At 41.8% G+C, this 21,757-nt stretch overlaps 1 protein-coding gene across 1 annotated transcript in view; it reads left to right on the forward strand.

Annotated features, from left to right (window-relative positions):
- LOC112264892 (exostosin-1b) overlaps window positions 1-20,499 on the forward strand; it is a 129,391-nt gene extending 108,892 nt beyond the window's left edge. Inside the window, exons 9-11 of the mRNA XM_042295722.1 lie at window positions 7,357-7,517; window positions 8,280-8,451; window positions 16,413-20,499. Of these exons, the coding sequence (XP_042151656.1) occupies window positions 7,357-7,517; window positions 8,280-8,451; window positions 16,413-16,598 (519 nt within the window). The 3' untranslated portion in view covers window positions 16,599-20,499. The remainder of the gene's footprint in view (window positions 1-7,356; window positions 7,518-8,279; window positions 8,452-16,412) is intronic.
- Window positions 20,500-21,757: the final 1,258 nt, after the last annotated feature.

Below are 21,757 nucleotides of genomic sequence, written 5' to 3' on the forward strand. Positions count from 1 at the left end.
TTCTGGAGTGGATGAACAAAATCAACTTGTGCGTGATGGCACACGCGGACATGCGGTTTGGTCAGCATGTTATTGCAAACAGGCTGCACGTTTTGGAATGTTTTTATTCTGTACAGGCTTCCTTCTCTTCACACTGTCATTTAGGTTAGTGTTGTGGAGTAACTACAATTTCGATCCATCCTCAGTTTTCCATCACAGACATTTAACTCTGTAACTGGTTTAAAATTACCATTGGTGAAATCGCGACCAATGTCTGGTTTAACGCCGATGTGCAAAACCAATGTCAAAACTGACGTGCATACCTATAGTGGGGAGAACAAGTATTTTGCAGGTTTTCCTACTTACAAAGCATGTAGAGGTCTGTAATTTTTATCATAGGTACACTTCAACTGTGAGAGACGGAATCTAAAACAAAAATCCAGAAAATCACATTGTATGATTTTTAAGTAATTCATTTGCATTGTATTGCATGACATAAGTATTTGATCACCTACCAACCAGTAAGAATTCCATCTCTCACAGACCTGTTAGTTTTTCTTTAAGAAGCCCTCCTGTTCTCCACTCATTACCTGTATTAACTGCACCTGTTTGAACTCGTCACCTGTATAAAAGATACCTGTCCACACACTCAATCAAACAGACTCCAACCTCTCCACAATGGCCAAGACCACAATGGCCAAGACAGATGTTGCCCCACTGGAGTTACAGTAATAGAGTCACTGCTACAGTGCCTTGCGAAAGTATTCGGCCCCCTTGAACTTTGCGACCTTTTGCCACATTTCAGGCTTCAAACATAAAGATATAAAACTGTATTTTTTTGTGAAGAATCAACAACAAGTGGGACACAATCATGAAGTGGAACAACATTTATTGGATATTTCAAACTTTTTTAACAAATCAAAAACTGAAAAATTGGGCGTGCAAAATTATTCAGCCCCCTTAAGTTAGTACTTTGTAGCGCCACCTTTTGCTGTGATTACAGCTGTAAGTCACTTGGGGTATGTCTCTATCAGTTTTGCACATCGAGAGACTGACATTTTTTCCCATTCCTCCTTGCAAAACAGCTCGAGCTCAGTGAGGTTGGATGGAGAGCATTTGTGAACAGCAGTTTTCAGTTCTTTCCACAGATTCTCGATTGGATTCAGGTCTGGACTTTGACTTGGCCATTCTAACACCTGGATATGTTTATTTTTGAACCATTCCATTGTAGATTTTGCTTTATGTTTTGGATCATTGTCTTGTTGGAAGACAAATCTCTGTCCCAGTCTCAGGTCTTTTGCAGACTCCATCAGGTTTTCTTCCAGAATGGTCCTGTATTTGGCTCCATCCATCTTCCCATCAATTTTAACCATCTTCCCTGTCCCTGCTGAAGAAAAGCAGGCCCAAACCATGATGCTGCCACCACCATGTTTGACAGTGGGGATGGTGTGTTCAGGGTGATGAGCTGTGTTGCTTTTACACCAAACATAACGTTTTGCATTGTTGCCAAAAAGTTCAATTTTGGTTTCATCTGACCAGAGCACCTTCTTCCACATGTTTGGTGTGTCTCCCAGGTGGCTTGTGGCAAACTTTAAACAACACTTTTTATGGATATCTTTAAGAAATGGCTTTATTCTTGCCACTCTTCCATAAAGGCCAGATTTGTGCAATATACGACTGATTGTTGTCCTATGGACAGAGTCTCCCACCTCAGCTGTAGATCTCTGCAGTTCATCCAGAGTGATCATGGGCCTCTTGGCTGCATCTCTGATCAGTCTTCTCCTTGTATGAGCTGAAAGTTTAGAGGGACGGCCAGGTCTTGGTAGATCTTTTTGTATCCAAATCCGGCTTTAAATTTCTTCACAACAGTATCTCGGACCTGCCTGGTGTGTTCCTTGTTCTTCATGATGCTCTCTGCGCTTTTAACGGACCTCTGAGACTATCACAGTGCAGGTGCATTTATACGGAGACTTGATTACACACAGGTGGATTGTATTTATCATCATTAGTCATTTAGGTCAACATTGGATCATTCAGAGATCCTCACTGAACTTCTGGAGAGAGTTTGCTGCACTGAAAGTAAAGGGGCTGAATAATTTTGCACGCCCAATTTTTCAGTTTTTGATTTGTTAAAAAAGTTTGAAATATCCAATAAATGTCGTTCCACTTCATGATTGTGTTCCACTTGTTGTTGATTCTTCACAAAAAAATACAGTTTTATATCTTTATGTTTGAAGCCTGAAATGTGGCAAAAGGTCGCAAAGTTCAAGGGGGCCGAATACTTTCGCAAGGCACTGTATTAACTTCACGACACATATTATGGAACGCCATTTTGGGTCTTTGCGTGTCAAAAAAGATACAGTAGCACTGTCAAAACTGTACAAAAAAGTCTGCAAACACCGGCCACGAACGATGTGTTTTCAATACCGCGTTGGTAATAAAGCATCATTTGTTCGACCGCAACTTCTGGGGTAGCTAGCTTTAGCTTGGTACCTAGCTAACACCAATACAACCAGCCTGAGCTGTAGAATGAGCAGTAGAAACTGCAGTCATTTTCATTTGTCTTAGCAATGATTTAGGAATCCTTGTGAGTAAGTATTAGCTAGGTTGTCACTTGTTTTTCGCCTATTGAAATTGAACTTTAGTTCATGAAAATAAATTGCTAGCCAGCGACTTAACCCTGTTGCCCAAAGCTAACGTTATAAGCAGACAGCTAGCTTCATCTGGCTAGTGAGGCTCGACCAGGTTGTGTTGTGAAGCTAGCAACCATAAGAATTAGACACAATAGTGGAATTTGAGGTTTGCCTTCAAAATAAAAGTATGTCATTGACAGTGATGTAAATGAATACAAAAAGTAGAATTATGCCATACTTTTATTTTGAAGGCTAGCCTTAAAGTACACTGTTGTGGTTAATCCTTATTGTGGCTAGCTTCACATAGATGGGTCCGACCACCATTAATCAAATAAGAACTCTTATAAATTAGGGTTATATTAGATGATGACACCCAAGTATATAGTTAGCTAGCTAATTATAGCTACTGGAACAGATTGTCGTTTTGCTATGTTTTTGTGGAAGAACATTGTTTGCATCCATGAGCTAGCTAGCTTTTTGTTATGACCAGCACCGTAGGTGCACAAGACAACTTTACCAGTATCATAGCATACACATATGAAATACAAGTGATAGTGTAATCAATGTATAATAACTACGTAAAAATGTATGAACACATTCAATTATTATGTGACCTGCAGTCATAATCGGGTCCTGATTGGTCAACAAGCTTAATTGACACATCAAATAGTGTTAAATAGTATATTTTTTTGACACATAAAGACCCAAACGGTGTTCCATAGAAATCCTGGTTGAGAATGAAACGATTGAACAAATGACCAACGAAACAGCACAGCAAGTAAGTGAAAGAAATAGGTTTTGATTGTCAGTTAAGAACAAATTCTTATTTACAATGACGGCCTACCCCGGACGACGCTGGGCAATTTGTGCACCGCCCTATGGGACTCCCAATCACGGCCGGATGTGATACACCTGGATTCGAACCAGGGGCTCTAGTGACGCCTCTTGCACTGAGATACAGTCCTTACACCGCTACATCCATGTGTGTGTGTTTAACTATGTACTAGAATGCTTAAAAGGCCGCGACATTTTTTTATATTGGTTATCTGTATCGTTTTTTGTCAAGGAAAATATCGGATATCGGTATCGGCCAGAAATGTAATATCGGTGCATCACATTATTATTATTATTATTATTATTATTATAAGTGATGCGTAGGACTATTAGGCGTAGGCAACAGATCTGGACGATATGTCATTTTAAGCGATTGGCGCGTCCTTCGTGGTGCTGAAAGGACAGCGCCAGGATTGCACTGTGATGTTGAAGTTGAACCAACGTTTTAACCTTTAACTTGTGGTGCTGAAGGATACCTCTGCCATTTGACCAGTTCAGGAACAAAAAAACAACCATTTTCATTTGGCCTATTGCCTAATAGGCCTACGACTGCTTGGTATAGCTATTTGTAGACATTAGTAAATACATATAGCTGAATATCATTGCACTGTTTGAGAGGAGAGCTTTTTTTGCGAGTAGGCATTTCAGTTTGTCTAGCTTGCACACTGTATCATAAACTTTGATTTGATTAGCTTGAACACATGGTTACAATATACCCTATTACAGAATAAAATAAAACAGGTGAACTATCAATTCATAGAATTTATTTGGTAGATTAAACATGCTATCAAATCAATTGACCAAGTAGTGAACGTAAATCATTACTATGTAGAATTGCAGAATATTTGGTTTTCTATATTTTGGAGTACTTAATTCATGCATCACAATAAACTGTAACCTAAATGCATTATTACCTCCTACTTGGCCCAAATTTACATTTACAATTGCCCACCCTGACATACCAAGCCAGATCGAGCCCTGCGTCTCAACCAATAGCCAATGTAGGCTAAATATATCCCAAGAAGGGCTACAGCAACTTTCAGAGAGGGTCCGGCTCCATGGGATTTGCTGTGTCCACTGGTTTGGGTGTCATCGGCGCAGAGCGGTGTCGCCGGAACCACGTGGTCATATATCGTTCAGGGTTCCACTGGGCGAGGGCGTCTGTGGAGTTTTATGAATGTCAAGGCAGACACAGTGATTACATTTATTTATTTTTTTATCCAACGTTCTGATTGGCCAAAGTGGTCAAGCCTCTGACTGGCCTCCGCAGTACGCACTACGCAGTATAGTTCTTCATCATTGTAACGGTTCTCTTGTGGTGAAGGAGAGGCGGACCAAAACGCAGCGTGGTGGTTATTCATGTTTCTTCAATTAAGACGCTATACATGAATAAACTAACGAAAACAATAAACGTGAGAACTCAAAACAGCCCTATCTGGTGCAAAACACAAAGACAGGAACAATCACCCACAAACACACAGTGAAACCCAGGCTACCTAAATATGGTTCCCAATCAGAGACAATGACTAACACCTGCCTCTGATTGAGAACCATATCAGGCCAGACATAGAAATAGACAAACAAGACATCCAACATAGAATGCCCACTCAGATCACACCCTGACCAACCAAAACATAGAAACATACAAAGCAAACTATGGTCAGGGTGTGACAATCATTCTCGCCACCGCCAGAGAGAAGATGGGGAAGAAACCACAATTTATATACCTCTCGGCTGCTATACATTTTAATTTGGTTTGTCATTATATTGTGCTAATTTAAATATAACTTGAGAAAAATATAGAAATGCAACATGCTACAATTTCAAATATTTTACTGAGTTACAGTTCATATAAGGAAATCAGTCAATTGAAAGAAATTCATTAGGCCCTAATCTATGGATTTCACATAAATGTTTTATTTATCTAGGTAGGTCAGTTAACAACAAATTCTTATTTACAATGACAGCCTACACATGACTGGGAATACAGATATATATCTGTTCGTCACAGATACCTTAAAAAATTAGCCTCACAATGGGCCTCAGGATCTCATCGCGGTATTTCTGTGCATTCAAATTGCCATCGATAAAATGCAATTGCGTTAGTTGTCTGTAGCTTATGCCTGCCCATAACATAACCCCACCGCCACCATGAGGCACTCTGTTCATAACGTTGACATCAGCAAACCGCTCGCCCACACAACGCCATACATGTGGTCTGCATTTGAGACGCTAGTTGGATGTACTGCCAAATTCTTTAAAACAATGTTTGAGGTGGCTTATGGTAGAGAAATGAACATTAAATTATCTGTCAACAGCTCTGGTGGACATTCCTGTCAGTATAATTGCACGCTCCCTCAACTTGAGACATCTGTGACCTTGTGTTGTGTGACAAAACTGCACATTTTAGTGGCCTTTTATTGTCCACGGCACAAGGTGCACCTGTGTTTAAACAGCTTCTTGATATGCCACACCTGTCAGGTGGATGGATTATCTTGGCAAAGGAGAACTGCTCACAAACAGGGATGTAAACATATTTGTGCACAAAATGTGAGAGTAATAAATGTTTTGTGCCTATGGAAAATGTCTGGGATCATTTATTTCAGCTCATGAAGCATGGGACTAGCGTTGCATGTTGCATTTTACATTTTTGTTCAGTGTAATTTATAACATATTCCAGAAATAGTTTCACCAGCTTTGTGTATTCTCAAATTGAAAAAAAAGCGAGGGAGCTCCACTTCTCCACGCTCCAGGCAGCACTACACGCCTGACAGAGACCAAGCCTCTACAGTACAGAAATGGGGGAGAAAGAGAGTGAAAGTATAGTGAGCTCCAAACCTACCTCTTTCACTGCCTCACTGTTGTCCCGCATGCAACTTTCTCTTCTCCCCTTCTCTTATATAGTACTTAGGGATCCATCTTTCTCTTTTATTTTGCCCTCTTTATCTCTAGCAATTTCTCATACTCTTTCTCTATCCCTCCCACTCCTTACACCTTTCTCATGTTCACTCTTTTTCTCCATTTCTTGCTCTCTTCATCTCTCTGTTTAATTGGCATCTTTTATCATGTGGCGAATCCTCTGCATATTGAGGAAACCACCATTGTGACTGTTTTAATAAGGGTTTAATTTCTGCTTCCTGGGGTGGCTTTTCTCTTCATTCCTCGAGCTGAGCCAGGCACACAGTTTGGCATAACACCGTGAGAACACAGATGTCGCCGAGACGAGATTTTGAGTGGGAGCCCATAAAGGCTGTTTTTGTGATGACCCTGTGGCTGTTATTACACACTCTTAATTCCGTTTCTGGTGGAGGCGCTGTCTGTGTCCCAAATGGCACCCTATTCTCTACATAGTGCACCACTTTTGACTGCTTTTCCCCTATGGGGCCTGGTCAAAAGCAGTGTGCTCTATTGGGAGGAAGGTGTTATTTGGAACGCAGGCTCTGTCTGGCTGCTGCCGGAACCAGGCTGACCCTGTCTGTTTTCTCTAATTATTTATTTAAATGCTTTGATCAACCAGCGGGAGGTCAGCCAACTGCAGAGAGCTTTTGAAAACACGTTTGTGTGATGCGGCATTCGAGAGAGGGCGCGTATCTGTCCCAGCAGCGTTCGGGTTAGGGGAGGGTTTGGCCGGGGTAGGCCGGCATTGTAAATAATCATTTGTTCTTTAACTGACTTGCCAAGTTAAATAGAAATACATGGACAGTGTGCATTCATTGAGTGTAAAAATGTGTATTAAATGGATACTTTGGGATTTTGACAATGAGGCCCTTTATCTACTTCCCCAGAGTCAGATGAACTCTTGGATACCATTTTTCTGTCTGCGTGCAGTTTGAATGAAGTTGCTAACTAGCGCTAGTGCAATGACTGGAATCCATGCGTGTCTGCTAGCAGTTTTTGTCTTCCTCCTCAGGTGGACTTTGCCTTCACGGTGTGGCAGAGCTTCCCAGAGAGGTTGGTGGGCTACCCGGCCCGGAGCCACTTCTGGGACAGCAACAAAGAGCGCTGGGGCTACACTTCCAAGTGGACCAACGACTACTCCATGGTGCTGACCGGAGCTGCCATTTACCACAGGTACAGTAGGCTACAGTACAAGCTCCAGGGTGAAGTTTCCCCTAGGTACAGATCTAGGATCAGCTTCCCCTCCCCCCAGAATGTAAAACTGACCCAAGATCAGTGTATAGGTGAAACTTCACCCTGTTCAACAGTATTACACTACCAGCAGTGCTTGACTTGGGCTGAAATAGTTGCCGGTACTTATTTTGGGGGCTGGTACTGTTTATATTTAGATACAGGAGCTTCACAATACTTTCTGAGCTAATATTCTATAACAGGTGCAGGAACTCAAGCAGTAGAGCATTTGAGGTGCCAGTACTCTTTTCTGGTGAGCTCGTGCCCAAGACAAGCACTGACTACCAGTGGAGGCTGGTGGATTAAGAAATCGGATGACGGGCTTATTGTAATGGCTGTAATGGACAAGGTAGCAAACACAATTGAAAGTGACATAAACCTCCACTGAACACTACTGTAGGAAGTAGACTTGAGGCCACATACTGTACATCAGTCATGTTGAGTGGTGCATCGTGGATCCTGTCCCAACCCTCATTACATTCTTTTTCATTCAGTTCAACAAAGACTAATTTCAGCACTGTTATCAAACTTACATTGAACTGCTTTGATTAGCTTTTAACTCAATCAAATCAATCAATCGATCCAAACTCTAATCTTGAATGAGTCCCAGGTCTTTCCAAATACCTCCAAATCTCCCTCTCAACTCTTCTTCTCCCTCTCCAAATATTACCACTTCCTGTTCACTAACTTATTCTTCCTCCTCAGATATTACCACTTCCTGTACACCAATTTCCTGCCAGCCAGCCTGAAGGGCATGGTGGACCAGCTGGCTAACTGTGAGGACATCCTCATGAACTTCCTGGTGTCAGCCGTCACCAAGCTGCCGCCCATCAAGGTCACCCAGAAGAAGCAGTACAAAGAGACCATGATGGGACAGGTATGTAATTATAAGACATTACAAACTGGGTAGTTTGGGTACTGGATGCTGGTGGCTGAAACAGCATTTCAGCTGTGTATATCTGACAATATACCACGACTATGATGCAAAAATACTAGTTTGCTGTTTAATTTATGTTTGTGACCAGTTTATAATAGCAATACGACATCTCAAGGGTTTGTGGTATATGGCCAATATACCATGGGTAAGGCTGCATCCGGGCACTCCGCTTCTCGTTGTGAGTAAGAACAGCCCTCAGCCGTGGTATATTTAAGCAATAAGGCCCAATATACATGGCTAAGGACTGTTCTTAGGCACGACGCAACACACAGTGCTTGGATACAGCCCTTAGCCGTGGTATATTGGCCATATACCACACCCCTTGTGTGTTATTGCTATTATAAACTGGTTACCAACCAAATTAGATGTAATTAAATGTTTTTGTCATATGGTCTAATATACCACGGCTTTCAACATTCATGGCTCAGAAAACTTGCTTGCATCGTGCCTAAAAACAGCCCTTAGCAGTGGTATATTGGCCATATACCACACCCCCTCAATCTTTATTGCTTAATTATAAAATGGATGGTTCGAGCCCAGAAAGGTATGTCAGACCATATACCACGAGTATGAGACATTTTATTTTTACTGCTCTAATTACATTGGTAACCAGTTTATAATAGCAATAAGGCACCTCAGGGGTTTGTTGTATATGACCAATATACCACAGCTAAGGGCTGTATCCAGACACTCCACTGTGTGGTATACTGGCCATTTACCACATTTATCCCTCGGGCCTTATTGCTCAGTTATAGCATGGCATTGTTGAATACTCATTTCTGATTGGCTTCAAAGGTAGTCTAGAGCGTGCATGATTTAAGTGATAATGCCCTCGAGCCGGTGTTTGGCGGATATATTGGCACATGTCACTTTTATACAACAGGTTACCAACATATTCAAATAATGATTGACATATTTTCATAAAAAATGTTACTTTGATGAATTTATTCATACTAAACTCGGCATCAACAAAAAAAACGTCCTCTCACTATCAATTGCGTTTATTTTCAGAAAACTTAACAAGTGTAAATATTTGTATGAACATAAGATTCAACAACTGAGACATAAACTGAACAAGTTCCACAGACATGTGACTAACAGAAATGGAATAATGTGTCCCTGAACAAAAGGGGGGGTCAAAAGTAACAGTTAGTATCTGGTGTGGCCACCAGCTGCATTAAGTACTACAGTGCATCTCCTCATGGACTGCACCAGATTTGCCAGTTCTTGCTGTGAGATGTTACCCCACACTTCCACCAAGGTCCACAAGTTCCCGGACATTTCTGGGGGTAATGGTCCTAGCCCTCACCGTCCGATCCAACAGGTCCCAGATGTGCTCAATGGGATTGAGATCCGTGCTCTTTGCTGCCCATGGCAGAACACTGACATTCCTGTCTTGCAGGAAATCACGCACAGAACGAGCATTATGGCTGGTGGTATTGTCATGCTGGAGGGTCATGTCCGGATGAGCCTGCAGGAAGGGTACCACATGAGGGGGGAGGATGTCTTCCCCGTAACGCACAGCGTTGAGATTGCCTGCAATGACAACAAGCTCAGTCCGATGATGCTGTGACACACCGCCCCAGACCATGACAGACCCTCCACCTCCAAATCGATCCCGCTCCAGAGTGCAGGCCTCGGTGTAACGCTCATTCCTTAGATGATAAACGCGAATCCGACCATCACCCCTGGTGAGACAAAAACCACCACTTGTCAGTGAAGAGCACTTTTTGCCAGTCCTGTCTGGTCCAGCGACGGTGGGTTTGTGCCCATAGGTGACGTTGTTGTCGGTGATGTCTGGTGAGGACCTGCCTTACAACAGGCCTACAAGCCATCAATCCAGCCTCTTTCAGCCTATTGCAGACAGTCTGAGCACTGATGGAGCGATTGTGTGTTCCTGGTGTAACTCGGGCAGTTGTTGTCATCCTGTACCTGTCCCGCAGGTGTGATGTTCGGATGTACCGATCCTGTGCAGGTGTTGTTACACGTGGTCTGCCACTGCAAGGACGATCAGCTATCTGTCCTGTCCCTGTAGCTCTGTCTTAGGCGTCTCACAGTACAGACATGGCAATTTATTGCCCTGGCCACATCTGCAGTCCTCATGCCTCCTTCCAGCATGCCTAGGGCACGATCACACAGATGAGCAGGCATCTTTATTTTGGTGTTTTTCAGTCAGTAGAAAGGCCTTTTTAGTGTCCTAGGTTTTCATAACTGTGACCTTAATTGCCTACCGTCTGTATGCTGTTAGTGTCTTAATGTCCGTTCCACAGGTGCATGTTCATTAATTGTTTATGGTTCATTGAACAAGCATGGGAAACAGTGTTTAGAGCTTTTACAATGAAGATCTGTGAAGTTATTTTGATTTTTTACAAATTATCTTTGAGAGAAAGGGTACTAAAAAAGGGACGTTTCTTTTTTTGCTGAGTTTATTTCATCCTTCCACAAGATGTAGTCCCGACACAAATCTAGAGTTGCTTCCCAAGCCGGCTGGTCGTTCGTTCTATCGGTTCGTTTGCCAGAGACCCAATAATTTATTTGTATATAGCCATAAAAATGATGCCAGCTGATTCATGTTTTTGAATGGCTGAGAATTTCTGCCTGTCTGTCTCGTCCCGACTCCCGTTCATTACTATGGGACCGCTTGGAGATCGAATTTGAATATTGAAACAATGTTGAAAATGTCAGAGACAGACCGCAAGCTTTATACAAATCTCCGCTATTGAAAACTAAATGTTAGTCAAAAATAAATGTAAGATAATGTCTAGTGGAGATCAAGTTTATAAATGAATTATGGACTATTATGGACTATGAATTATGGACTTGAGGCATCTGTTTCTCAAACTAGACACTAATGTACTTGTCCTCTTGCTCAGTTGTGCACTGGGGCCTCCCTCTTTCTTTTCTGGTTAGAACCAGTTTGCGCTGTTCTGTGAAGGGAGTAGTACACAGCGTTGTACGAGATCTTCAGTTTGTTGGCAATTTCTCACGTTGAATATCCTCAGAACAAGAATAGACTGATGAGTTTCAGAAGAATGGTCTTTGTTTCTGGCCATTTTGAGCCTGTCATCGAACCCACAAATGCTGATGCTCCAGATACTCAACTAGTCTAAAGAAGGCCAGTTTTATTGCTTCTTTAATCAGAACAACAGTTTTCAGCTGTGCTAACATAATTGCAAATGGGTTTTCTAATGATCTAGCCTTTTAAAATGAGAAACTTGGATTAGCTAACACAACGTGCCATTGGAACACAGGAGTGATGGTTGCTAAATGGAGGCCTCTGTACGCCTCAATTTTAAAAAATCAGCCATTTCCAGCTACAATAGTCATTTAAAACATTAACAATGTCTACACTGTATTTCTGATCAATTTGATGTTATTTTAATGGACAATTCTTTTTGCTTTTCTTTCAAAAACAAGGACATTTCTAGGTGACCACAAACTTTTAAGCGGTAGTGTGTATATATATATTTTCCCCGAACCCTAATTGGAGTAAACTAATGGACAACAACACTTAGGCTACTACTTCTAGCTTATACATACTATATACATTTTACAGACACAGTATAGTTTGCAATAGTTATCTTTTGTTTTTAGTCCCATCCTTCAGCTTCAGTCAACCCCTCCCATCTCCCTCTTAACACCATCCATATTGGATTTCTATTTGCCATATATTTTTCAACTGTGCTGTGATGTTTCACAAAAGTTCTGAACCATTCTATTCTCATAGATTCTACGTATTGTAAATTTAAAAAATAAAAAAAAGTTTTTTGCAAAGAGTGTTATACTATTGATCGATTGACTATGACTTTTTAAATCACCCAGCAGTGCTATTTGAAAACACACCTACACATTAACACATAGAAACAGTACACCCTCCATATAATTCACATCATAGGCCTAATAGTACTGTTGAGATCTTTACTTGCACACAATATAGCTGGGTCACCCCGTTCTGTCCCTAGGGGTCCACGGCCCTGTAGCGCTCCAACCCAACACACCCCACTCAGCTTTAGGATCTTAGTGAAACATTCATTCATTAGGCCAAGGCGACAACAGATCCCCAGTTTCAGGACTGTGCAGCCCAGTAGCTAGGGATTGCCTAAATCTCCCCCGAAGTAGGCATGTTTTCAGTACAGACTCCCTTTTGTCGTGAAATATTCCATATAAGTCATCCAGACCTTATGAAAGTTGCACAGTATACCCTTAATCTTAAAACACATCTAGTGATACTGTGCATAACTTTTCATTTCTTCCATACATTGTGGGAGGATAACCAACCGTCCAAATAATGGCAATGAATTGGCTTGGTTACACAAGTTTCTTCTGATAAGTCTCCAGTATCAACATTTCCTAGCAAACAAAAACAGGGAGAAGGAGAATCTGAAGACGTGCTTAGATAAAAGAACATACTCTTTGCTAGAATTCAGACAGCCTTCGCAAGACCCCAACATATGCAAATAGGGGCGGCAGCGTAGCCTAGTGGTTAGAGCGTTGGACTAGTAACTGAAAGGTTGCAAGTTTGAATCCCCGATCTGACAAGGTACATATTTGTCGTTCTGCCCCTGAACAAGGCATTTAACCCACTGTTCCTAGGCCGTCATTGAAAATAAGAATTTGTTCTTAAACCGACTTGCCTAGTTAAATAAAGGTCAAATAAAAAATATAAAAAAATAATAATAAACACCTGTGCATGATATTCCATTTTCTACGGATGGTCTGAGATTATATGAACATGACTGGGCATTGTAACATATCATTCATCATCATCGTCTCCCAGGTCTTCCTCACATTTATGTTTTGTGTCATCGGGAAAAGCCCTTTGATACAGTTTGGAAATCAACTTTTGAGGTTTGTCAGACTGCCTTAAAATAGCATCCATTGTTTGCTGGACAGAGATAATAAAGTGTTTGTGTCTTCAAAAATTCACCTCGCCTCTGTCACAGACTAGTCTTCCCTGGCTGCCTGATTCTGCTGAGACCCCTGTCACCATCTGATCCTCCTAAAATGAGACACGGCAAAGAATGACCTCCATGTACTTGTATACATTATATTGTCCAAGAATAGAATCAACGGTTCAATAATTGAAATAACCACGATTCCCAGATCCCAGACTGTAGCTTTAAACTTAAAACTGTTGCCCTGTAGCTACTGTAGGTCAATTCAAGATAGAACTTTGTATCATCCACTAAATATACTGCAAAATTCCCCTGAGCTCCGTAGACTGGTCCTCCGTGGCTGTCTGACCCTGCTGGGACCCCTGTCACCATCTGATCCAGCTAATAAGCACTTGAGAGCAGCATTCCCACGGGATGCCTGCGGGACCTGCGGGTCCCAACAGAGATCATTGTGATGCGGTTGGCATTTTTCATGCTGCTGGCAGTCAGACAAATGACTTTGGGATGAAAATATTTTTGTTGTCCCACAGATTATTTGGAAACAGCCCTCTTTCTGCTTTGTACGCGTTAACCTACCTATTGTATTAGAAGCACTTTTTTGTTGGTTGCATTATTCACATTCGCTGCCTCAACTTCAGTAGCCTACCTCTCCTAGTTGGGCGTGAGAGTTCTAGTGTGCCTAGTACAGTATGTGTGGTCTCATTGGAATAGAGTAGGGCTGCCCACATGGGCAGAGAATCACATGGCAGTTAACTTGAATATGACATTAACTTCAATCTGATTAGACTGTAGTGTAGCGTCTGTAAATAAATATTGATAATGAAAAGAAGTGGAGGGCGCTTAACCAACGGGAGTATGGTAACCATAATTTGAAAAGGGAAAAAGCACAGCACGCACATAGGTTAGACTATGTGCCAGCGTTGCCTTTAAAAAATATATTTAAAAAATTCAAGTTATCATTTATTTGTCTCTGCCTGCAAATCAGCCTCCTAAAAACGTAGCAAGTGTCAGTCATCATTCTTGCTGCCTCCAGTTCAGTAGCCATACCTGCGAGGTCAGGTGCGCCTGTGGTCTCGATTAAATAGAGCCGTCTATGTATACATGGTCGGAGAACCACGGGACAGTTATCTTTCCATGGAAATGGGCTTCCTAAATAGACCTATGATTAGGCTATACTTTACTACATTGCGTAGAAATATGGATAAATATTGATCACCCATATTTCTCTGTCTTCCAACTCCTTAAAGGTAGGCTATACAAATAGCTCAAGAGAGAGTGCAAAAGTCTCTCCAACAAATTCTCTCTTCAAACTACATCGAGCATATTGGCTGATATAGCCCAGTAATACAATAGAAGGGCCATGTGAGAATCTGTGGTAATTTAACCTATATCTTAAATTATTTTTGTTCATTTTTATATTGCATATGGGGTGGCAAATTGCTGGGGCCATGGCCGGCAAATAAGCTGCGTCACATACGCCTAAAATAACATTGTGGTTGGGTTTGGGACCAGTTCTTGCGGTAAGTTAGCGGGTGGGAGTCAGACAGAAAGCCGCACAGACCTCTACTGTGCACCAGGACAGTGAAACCTGTAACGTTAAAGTTGTTTATGACTGTGTCCGTGTGAAAAGTAGGGACTTTTGCGGTACATCAACTGGCAAAAACTTGCCAATTTAATTGACTTCTGAAATGTGACACAACAAAGGCTACAAAACATGTCCATACAAACAACTGCTGTTATAGATAGTAATAATAGCCACCTCATATCGCTATCTGACAGATAAAGAGGGGCTCAGAGCTGACCTGGCTGTGGTAGCTAACATTACTCACTAGCGTAGCTTATTCATTCACCTCACTTGAGGGGATGAAACATTAGCTAATGTTACATGTCAGTTACAATACTAGCTTTTTTTAAATGTTAAACAGCAGCTACCTTGCCAGCTACATCACGCAACTAAAGAGTAGCCAGTTTCTATTCCTGTTAGAACTCGGTGGTGTAGCTGGTAAGGTAACTGCTGAACTCTAATCAACTCTCCCTTGCAGGCCCAACCAGCCTTCCAGAGGCTTTGCCTTCACACAGCCTTGTCAGCCCGCTCTGTGGTGTCGGTGGGGGTGGGGGTCCTAAATCTAGTCCGTCTAAATACGCCAAACAGCCTAGCCTAACGCTCGGGAGGCGTCTGCGTGGTCCTAAAGCACACTTGGTGCCTGGTCACATTCCAATAATAAAAATGGGAGGGACAAAAATGCCATTTCAGAATGTGGGTTCCACCCTTCCCCAGTGAAAGTTGTGCCCCTGATTCGCAGAATAATTAGATGGCTATGAAGCTCATTCTTTACATGTTTGAGTAGGCTGTAGTTAGTATGGTTGTGACAGTTTTTGTAGGACATTAGCCTAAATGTTACTAATATATTATCAATTCGCGCACTAGCAGCCATCATATTTACAGTTAGTAATCTAGCTAAGTGTTTTGAGTTCCCACTCTCCTGTGGTGAATAATATAGCCTAAAGGTCAATAAGATGTCAGCAAATTCTCTGAACAGCCCAAAAAATAAATCTAATAATTCTGGATCCTATTTTGGCAGGTTGCATATCAATCATGGATTTCCTGGATATGTTGGATAAAATAGTTTTTCGTTTTTAGTCATAGGCTACAATCTCAGTTGTCTTACTTGGCACAGAAAAATAATTGTCTAGAGCCCTGCCGCTAATGTAGTAAGTGTCCATAACAAAAAGGATATAGAAATAGTTACATTCATGGCCAATATTACCTTTTGTCCATATCGCCAGGCTCTCGCACCATCCCAAAGATGCATTTATCGCTGATTTATCATTAAAACAAAAAAAATGGGTCAGTTTATCACTATGGATTTTTGGTCATATCGCCCAGCACTAGACCCCACCCAGCATTTTGAGAAACCCTGATATGATTTAGTGTCATGACGTGCTGCTATGATCAAACAATAACTAATCTTTCCTTTGTCTTTCTCCCTCCTCCCGACCGTGCAGTCGTCGCGGGCTTCGCGCTGGGCCGACCCGGACCACTTCGCCCAGCGGCAGACGTGCATGAACAAGTTCGCCAGCTGGTTTGGCGGCATGCCCCTGGTCCACTCCCAAATGAGGCTGGACCCGGTGCTGTTCAAGGACCAGGTCTCCATCCTGCGCAAAAAATACAGGGACATCGAGAGGCTCTGACAGGACATGCGCCCCCTGCTGGAGAGGCCGGGGGAGGCGTTAGCGGTAGTAACAGACAGACTCGCTGGAGAGCAGCCGTAGGAGGACCACGACAGTGGCAGTAGGACAGTCAGCCAACCTGGAGCCTGATCCTAGGGGGCGCTACAGCTCTGTCTCCCACTCAGCACATTGCCAATGACCACAGGACTTGACAAGTGAAACAAGGGAAATTGCGGTCTCTGGAGAACTACGCGCATACACACACACAAAGGATATACAGATCTATAGTATGTTCACATAAACACACAAACTACTGACAATGAGACTCTTAGATATAATATTTTTTTGTATGAATGCCACAAAGGAGCGAATGATGACAGACTTTCCTGTGACTCATGTGCAGGATGGTAGAGGAAGGGAGGTGTCCAACATGACAACCCAACCACAGATCATATCCGCCACGGACTGGTAACCTAGACTCAATGCAACCCTTCCTAACCTCACCTTGACCCCTTCATGACCTCCCTATGTCTGCATCAGAACCCCTGACGCATTCACCACCAGCCCCTTCTCTGGACCCTGGGAAACCCCTATAACTATTTCTTTCCTTATTTTTCGATCCATACTTCCCTCCCATGTGTTTGCTGGGGTTTGAAGCGTTGGGGGCGTCTTATCTTCCTAAGAACTGTTCCGTGATTTAATCAAATTCAGCATTTGGCGGTCAAGGTCGAGAAAGTAGAGTTTTGTTATTCTTTTACTGGAAGGACAGATTAAAAGCGGCCATTTTGAAATGGTGCCACTCGTATTGCCATGCGGCAGTCACAAAACCGACAGAAACATGAACTCTATGCTCATTCCTTGAATTTCTGATAGCTTGATTTCTATTTCTGTCAGATTTATCGCAATGATAAGCCTTTTTTTCCTTCAAAACTCTCAAAAGCAGTGTTACTTTTCTTCTCATGTGTTTATTTTCTCCTCAAAAGTTCAGCTCCAGTGTGTGTACAGAGGCTAAAAGTAAGCTCATCCAACCATAAGCCCAAACAGAGTACTTTCCCTCTGTCGGAATGAGCAAAATGAACATTTCTCGATGAAATGGAGCAGAACACTGCCTTCTAAACCAAACCCTTTTCACCCATTTATTTCCCCTTTATTGCTTACGAGCACTACCGTGGCAGAAGGAGTGTATGCTAAATTTAGAACCTAACCAGTTCTTTAGTTGCCTGCGTCATTTCCACAGTAATGTTAAGAGATTCTTGAGATGTGAGTGTGAAACGTGTCTGTTGTGCCATGTCCCCGAAATTCACATTAGTGCTGCCTTTTTAAACTGCTTATTGCACATATTTCCCATAAATCGATATATCAAAAGCAGTAGAAGATACTATATAGTTGAAATGCCCTCTGTAATATTTGTTATTCTTCCTAGATTCACCACATCATAATGATACTGGTGAAATATAAGCCTCAAAGCCATTCGATAGACATAGCCATCTCCTACACCATTCGTCAGGGGACATATGTTTTGTGTTCAATTAGAGAAAGCCATTTCATTTGAAGTGTTGGGTTTCCCTGGGGAGCAGCCCTTGATGAAACCTTCTGTCTCTATATTTCCAATCATGTCTGACTCTGCTCTGGATGCAGTGACCCACAACCTTGACCCTTTGGCTCCAGGTTTACAGAGAAAAGACAACCAGCTCACCTCACCTAGCCTTGTCGTTGTAATGTTTTTCACCACCGTCTTTGTTCATCATTTCTGTTGCGCCAAGTCTTCCTGTGATGCTGTTGTACTCACAATACTAACTCCTCCCAGCTCAACTACATTTTGTCCTGACAATTTTTTTTGCCAGTAATTGGTAACGGGTGTATTGTGGTCGAATAGGGGGGGGAAAAAACTGTATATTTTATTGAGCAATTTCAAGGAAATTGCTTCAAGAAATGTGGAAGTTCATGGCTGTAGAGTGATATCCTATTGTAAAGAGGCTTTTGCCTTTGTGCCACGCCAGAGCCCTGCCAGTCCACTTGAACAGGTACTTGAATGTCTGAAGACTTGAAGTAGCGTAGTGTGCTTTAGTGACCTTTTTATTGTGAAGGTGACTGAACTTAAAGGGCCAGTTTCCCAGACACAGATTAAACCTAGTCCTGGGCACAAAAAACAAACATTTTCTCAATGATGTTCCATTGAAAGTAATGTTAGTTCAGGACTATGCTGGATCTGGCTCAGGGAAAACGGACAATAGTGTGTCAGCTGTGAGCCAAAGCTCAACTATCCATTTTCTTCAACCCCCCCCCTCCCTCCCCTCCCCTTTGTTGTATCTCTGTCATTTCTTATTGAGGTTGTTATAGACTCCTTCACATTTGATTTCGTTTTCATATCGGGATACAATCAATGAAGGTCAGTGTCCACTAGGTTTATACATGGCCAATGAGTTGATATTGTCACCGGTGGGCTATCTACTCTTGCCGTTCTCACAATGTCATATATGATATTATCATCATCAACATGTAATACTACAGTACAGATTAGATTTAGTAGCTGGTATATTGTCAGCATATAGTTTTTTCACTACATTTTTGCATATGTTTGTATTTTCTTTCAGGAAATGTACTCTGGGAGAAGGAGTTTGGAATGAACTTGTATGATTTGATATTGGCCAAGAGAGATTTACGTTGTATTTGGTGCTGACTTGGATCTCTTGGCACTAGACATGCATCTCAATGATTATGAAAAGCGTTGGTCCCCGTTTGAAGTTCAGTAAACCATCTTTGTTTGAATTCATGTCAAGCCTTCTTAGGATTGTCTGAACTTGTTATCATCTCAAAAGAGAAAGTCCCCAGCCTTGCACATTGACTTCATAGGTGAAACCAGAGACATTTCAGAAGATCTTAACTCATTTCTGTACATAAACATGTATATTTATTTTCATATGTGAACAAAACCAGACAGTGTATAGTATGAAATGACAGGGGGAAATAACAGGATTTCTTGGCTGAGGGAACAGTTGATGAGCAAAAAGATTCTGATTTTGTAAGTTGTACATTTCTTTTTTTCCACATTGTTGTCAATATATATTTTTTCATTTCCACTGAATAAAAACATCCCTATGTAGAGCAATTGCAACCATTATAGAAATAAAGTTTCCATGTAATTTAATTCAGAAACACCAAGGAGATGAGATGATACCAATCATCTAGAATTAGAGTTGCTGTGAGCATTTAGATTCTGTGAACTGTATTGCAATATGCACCTGGGTCTCTTGTAACCGATCAAGGATTTTCTTTTGTTGCTGTAATATGTGTCTTCTCAGATTCACTGTAATGTTTGTCACTGTCCACGTCTGCATACTCATTGATGCTTCTGGGGAAACTGGCAACTCTCTGACCATATCTGGTACAAATATAGTCTACTCAAAATGGTCATGTTGAATGAAATAGACATATGACCTTGTAATACAACACTAGATCAGTGTGGTTGGTTGGATGTGCAGGATGGTTACTGTCCTTGATTGTGCCTTTAAAAAAAAAAAAATGTTGGTTTGTGAGCTCATGATAACACACACTGCCATTTTGACCATTAGTCAGAAGAGGAGCACCATATAAGGGTCTCGTTAATCTCGACATACACTGGAGTTTCATCACCACTTTGTTTCATCCACGACACCTCTGTTCTCTGTTGGATACCAAACTGTGTTGACGACCAACAATGCGCCTGCATGACCACTTTTTCTATGGAATTATTTATCAGTACTTAACTGTATCACAAACAGACAAGCTATTTTTAATGACTTAATTTCCAGCTGTCCTGATGCCTTCCTCCCTCCTACCTTGTAATTAACAAATTAATTTTATAGGGGTAATAAATGAAATAGAAAAATGAAGATTTTGTAAGAATGATTTATATATATAAAAAAAAATACATTTGACCATAGATGCGTGAGTGTGTCTTCATTTGCTTTGATGCGAGGTGTATCCTGCTGTTTAACATAAGCATAGTAATGTCTGCAAATAATTTGTTTTGAATGGTGCAGAAACAAGGAGGCCCATTATTACAATAAACAGACAAATCAATATACTGTACTTTCAATCGAATGAGAATGTATTCCTTGTGTACCATACAATGATAGTCCTTCACCATTGTCCTCAACCATAACCAGGTTGGAATTATACCATTGAAGAGAAATTATGATCCACTATCCAGCGATTGATTTTTACTTTGTGGAAGAGCATCTTTGCTTTTCTCGCTATGTGCACATCCCAAATGGCACCATATTCCCTACATAATGCACTGTTTTTGACCGGAGACCCATAGGCTCTGGTCAAAAGTAGTGCACTATATTGGGAACAGGGTGCCATTTGGGATGCATCCTATGTCCTCTACCATCTCCCTGTGGACAATAACCTCGTAACACAACTTGGATAGGACCCAAACCAGCTTCTAAATGATTTATCGGAATCGTATCTGAAGCTGATATTAATATAAATATCCGAGACCTGATAGCCCGCGGCATGCCCTTTCTCTGTTGTCGGCCTTATGGGCAAAACAAAACAGCCTCGCTGGCAACTTTTTAGTGCCGCCCTCTTGGCGGTGGAGAGAAAATGTGCAGTTTTGCCATGGGTTTGATAGAAAGGTTTGCCGTTTTACAAGCCAATTTCCTGCAATTCTATACATTTTGCCGTGACTTATGCCATCTACGCAGATTAACAAAATCAATGGAGGCCTGGAGGTCAAGGCTCCTGGGCACATTCCCTGCTTACCTGGTTGGTAATTTGGCCATAATGTTTAGATTGCTAGGCAAGTTAGTCTAGACAGCCATCTAAAAAATGTGACATGGGTTTATTGTGACTGTAAGAAGACTACCTTGGCTACCTACCCCACATTCCTGACGAGTTTTTGTCATGCTTTCTACGGTTTCTATTCCCTGTAACCATGTATAACATTCTTATTAAAGTACTATTTTAATTGCTTATAGCCCGTCTCATATTGTTGCACCACCACACTTACGTGATGTGACAAGCCCTTCCACCGATGGGCCGTGCTATCCGGGATCCACAGGGCGTCTGCCTTAAGATGGCCATCATGGTAAAGACTACAAGGCCCAGAACCCCCTGCTCTTCAGGGTACCTGTCCTAATTATGATTTAAATAGGCAGCACCTGGCCTGCACTGAGAGCTCTCTGACAAGGAGT

The sequence above is a fragment of the Oncorhynchus tshawytscha genome, linkage group LG13 (genome assembly GCF_018296145.1).
Source record: "Oncorhynchus tshawytscha isolate Ot180627B linkage group LG13, Otsh_v2.0, whole genome shotgun sequence".
In the NCBI taxonomy this organism is placed as follows: domain Eukaryota; kingdom Metazoa; phylum Chordata; class Actinopteri; order Salmoniformes; family Salmonidae; genus Oncorhynchus; species Oncorhynchus tshawytscha.